Here is a 3,935-nt window from a genome sequence, read left to right as displayed (position 1 = left end):
CTCTCAAGTAAGAGGCTCCACCACAGGCTTCTTGTCCTTTCTGGAGAAATGTATCTCTCCATGGCTAGTCGGGACTCATCCAGTTCCTTGATTGTCACACGAACCTCACGGGGTCTTGATGGAAGAACTAATGGTGCTCACTAGAGCTATGAACTAACTAACGAATGGTCTTTAGTAGAGCTCAGTGCTGGAGAGTCTCACACAGATTTCTAGAGCTCAGTGCTGGAGAGTCTCACACAGATTTCTAGAGCTCAGTGCTGGAGAGTCTAGGAGTCGATTGGCTAGTGGATTTTCAAGTTAGCTACTAAGGGCCTGTTTCCATGCAACCCACATGCTAGGCGAGCACCGATGCCTTTCAGCCACCGTAAGGAGTCGAAAAAGCTAGCCAGCATTAACTATATATGAGCCAGCATTAACTATATATGGCTCTTGGCTCTCAACATTCTCAGAGCAAGCGGGAAAGGGTGGCAAACCTCTTCCACAGAGAGGCTTGTTTACGCATCAGAGCACGTTGAACTCTCAGCAAAATCGCGGTGCCCGATCGGATGCTTGGATTGGGAATTTAGACACACTCGATTGGCATATTGAGTTGTATTTTTTGCTTCGTTGAATGGATTAGGGTTGAACAGACCGTGGCTGGAGTGCATGCCTGTTTTCTTTATTGCTGCATTGATGAGGATGAGTGTACTGCTACTTTTCTCTCGCTAGGGTTTTTTCTGGGCTTGTTGATAAGCGCTGGATCGGAACTTCGGAAGAAATTGAAGTCCGTCGATAAAATAGGTTTCGGGATCTCAAGAAAATGAAGCATGTTCGATCGAAAAGACATTTGAAAGAATAGGCTGTGAAGTACACGCCTAATCTTGGCAGCATGGTGCTGCAGGGTTCTCTTTGTGTAGGAATAGGAGAGTGCCCGTTACTAGGGGAGAGGGCCAGGAGAACTGCAGATGCCAAACTGGCTTTTTGCAGGACAGTGGAGGCGGACTGCGGAGCAAGGCAAGAGAAGTTTTGAAAAGCTTTGTTCCCACATTTGGAATAGGACTTTCATAGATTATCCTGAAGCGAAAGTATCATGCAAGGAGCTATCGGGAAGTGCAGAAGACGAAGATCTAAATCAGTGCGGACAGGCATCATGGAAAGCCATTCTGGACCGGTTGGACCAACCTGGCATTCAGTTGGATTGTGCTACATACGCCTTTCTTTTAAGGTGGTGTAGTAAATATAATGCCTTTTTAGATGGCAAACGCATCCACTGCCACATCACGAAAAGCAGACTCGTGCAAGATGTCCTTGTCCGGAGCCTCCTCGTGAAGATGTATGCGAACTGTGGCGCTCTCACGGATGCACTCGCCTTGTTTGCCGACATCCATGAACGTAATGTGATTCTGTGGAATATAATTATTGGAGAACATGTTCGACAGGGCCAGGTTCGAAAGGCCCTTGATTTCTTAGACCACATGAAGCAGGAAGGAGTAATGCCAAGCAAAGTTACGTTTGTCTGCATTCTTTCTGCATGTACCAAACACATGGAGCAGCTTGTAGAAGCCAAGCGGATGCATGCCTGCATTGTTGCCAAAGGATTTGAGGTAGACGTTGTTGTTGGGACTGCCCTTGTCAACATGTACGGTAAGTGTGGTAGTGTGGACGCTGCATTAAAAGTGTTCAAGCGGATGAGCAATCGAGATTTATTTTCATGGAACACCATAATTGCCGTCTATGCGCAGCATGAGCTTGCTGAGGAAGCTCTGAAGCTTTTAGACCAAATGCTCTGGGAAGCGATCATGCCAGATGAGGTCACCTTTGTCAGCATTTTGGCTACATGTACTAGTTCAGCAGCTCTTGCCGAAGGAAAGCGAATGCACGTTTATATTCTCTTTAGCAGATTTCAGCCAGATGTCATTTTGGGAACTGCCCTCGTCAATATGTATGGAAAGTGTGGTAGCGTGGAAGATGCACGAAAGATATTTGACCAAATGCCTAAGAGAGATGTGGTTTTGTGGACTGCCATGATTGGAGTGTATTCCCAGCATGGGCTGAGCAATGAGGCTTTTCATCTGTTTCACCTCATGCCTGGGAGAGGAGTAATGCCAAACAAGGTCACTTGTGTCAGCATCCTAACCGCTTGTACCAGCCAAGCTTTTCTGGCTGAGGGTGAGCGCATGCATGCATGTATTGTCCTCTGCAGATATACGTCAGATGTTACTGTGGGAAATGCATTAGTCATGATGTATGGTAGGTGCGGTGAACTGGAGGATTCACAAAGAATGTTCAATAGCATGCCTGAGCGGGATGTCGTTACCTGGAATGCTTTGATTGCATTGTTTGCCCAACGTGGGCAGGACAAGGAAGTTCTGAAACTTTTTAACCAAATGCAATGGGAAGGCATATTACCAGACAAAGTCACGTTTGTAAATATCCTAGTTACATTTGCCAGCCCGGCAGTGTTATCTGAAGCCAAACAGATGCACCTGTGCATTGTCGAAAGGGGATTCCAGTCAGACATCGTTGTGGGGAATGCCATTATCCACATGTATGGCAAGTGTGGCAGCATGGTAGAGGCAAATAAGATGTTTGGTGAAATGGCTAAGCGGGATGTAATTTCTTGGAATGCCATGATTGGGGCTTACACACAGCATGGGGAAGGCAAGGAGGCACTGAAACTTTTCAACCAAATGCAGAATGAAAGAGTCGCGCCGAGCAAGATAACCTTTGTGACCATCCTTGATGCATGTGGCAGCCAGGCTGCTCTATCTGAAGGTAAGCGAATGCACAATCATATTCTTGCCAGTGCACTGGAACAAGATATTGTTGTGGGGACTGCCCTTGTCAGTATGTACAGCAAGTGTGGCAGTCTGAAGGATTCCCAAAAGGTCTTTGATGAGTTGCCCCAAGAGGATGTAGTTTCATGGAACTCTATCATTACAGCATATGCTCAGCATGGGAAAGGCGAGAAGGCATTCCAACTTTTTGAGCACATGAAGCAAAGAGGAGTAAAGCCAAATGATGTCACCTTTGTAAATGTTCTTGCGGCATGTAGCCATTCAGGTCTCATTGATGAGGGCCACTGTTGCTTTACTTTAATGGTTCCTGCTTACAGCACATCACCTGGAATGGATCATTATGTCTGCATGGTTGATATGCTGGGGAGGGCAGGTCAGTTGGATGAGGCAGAATGCTTGATCAACAGCATGCCTTTTCAGCCTACAGTTGTGTTGCTTATGGCGTTTCTTGCAGCCTGCAGAGTGAAGGCTGATATAGAGAGAGCAGAATCTGCTGCAAAGTTTATTTTTGAACTAGATTCAAAGATTACTGCATCATATACCGTGTTATCAAATATTTATGCTGCAGCTGGCAGAGAGGGGCACGTGTCACTTTCAAAAATGGCAGAAGTTTGAGACATCTGCAATTCTTTGTGCAGCTGATGAAATTTGTACAACTAGCTGATATGGCAGCTATTCTATGCCCTATCAGATGTGTTTTAAAGTACTGCTCCTGGGAGAGACTAACATGAAACTATTGTCTTTGGACATACAACTGCTTCCTAATGCTTTTCTTGATAACAGTCATGTTTGCTGCAAGTTTTAGGGCATATGCTAGAACAGTAATCATTGCACACTAGGAATTGAGGCAGCGTTGAAACTTGAACTGAGGTTATGGATTGCTTAGGCTATGGAGTTCTAGGCACAGGGGGAAGCTATTTGTTGACTGCATTGAAGTTAAGCATTAGAATTTAGCATGGATGCGTTGTCCTTGTCAGAAGCAATCAATCAGTGTGCTAGTCTGCGAACCTTCATTAGTGTTTGCTGATCAGAACCTGTCTTGACATATGCGGGATGGCTTATGCGTTTCCATAATACCTCTAGCATTCGACCTTCTTACCATTCGTTATAGCCCGTTTGGGAAGTGTAGAAAATCATTGTAGTCTTGGACTAGGTCAA

The 3,935-nt window shown here is 45.5% G+C and overlaps 1 protein-coding gene across 1 annotated transcript; it reads left to right on the top strand.

Annotated features, from left to right (window-relative positions):
• Positions 1-427: 427 nt before the first annotated feature.
• LOC147881290 (putative pentatricopeptide repeat-containing protein At3g47840) lies at positions 428-3,594 on the top strand. The gene has a single exon (XM_087370196.1). The coding sequence runs from the start codon at positions 945-947 to the stop codon at positions 3,390-3,392; it is 2,448 nt and encodes an 815-aa protein (XP_087226322.1). The 5' UTR covers positions 428-944; the 3' UTR covers positions 3,393-3,594.
• Positions 3,595-3,935: the final 341 nt, after the last annotated feature.

Source organism: Dipteris shenzhenensis, chromosome 31, assembly GCF_047967505.1.
Source record: "Dipteris shenzhenensis isolate YYH24624 ecotype China chromosome 31, Dip_SZ_1.0, whole genome shotgun sequence".
Lineage (NCBI taxonomy): Eukaryota > Viridiplantae > Streptophyta > Polypodiopsida > Gleicheniales > Dipteridaceae > Dipteris > Dipteris shenzhenensis.
Note: the sequence above shows the minus strand (reverse complement) of the source record. Positions and strands in the feature narration are given on the sequence as shown.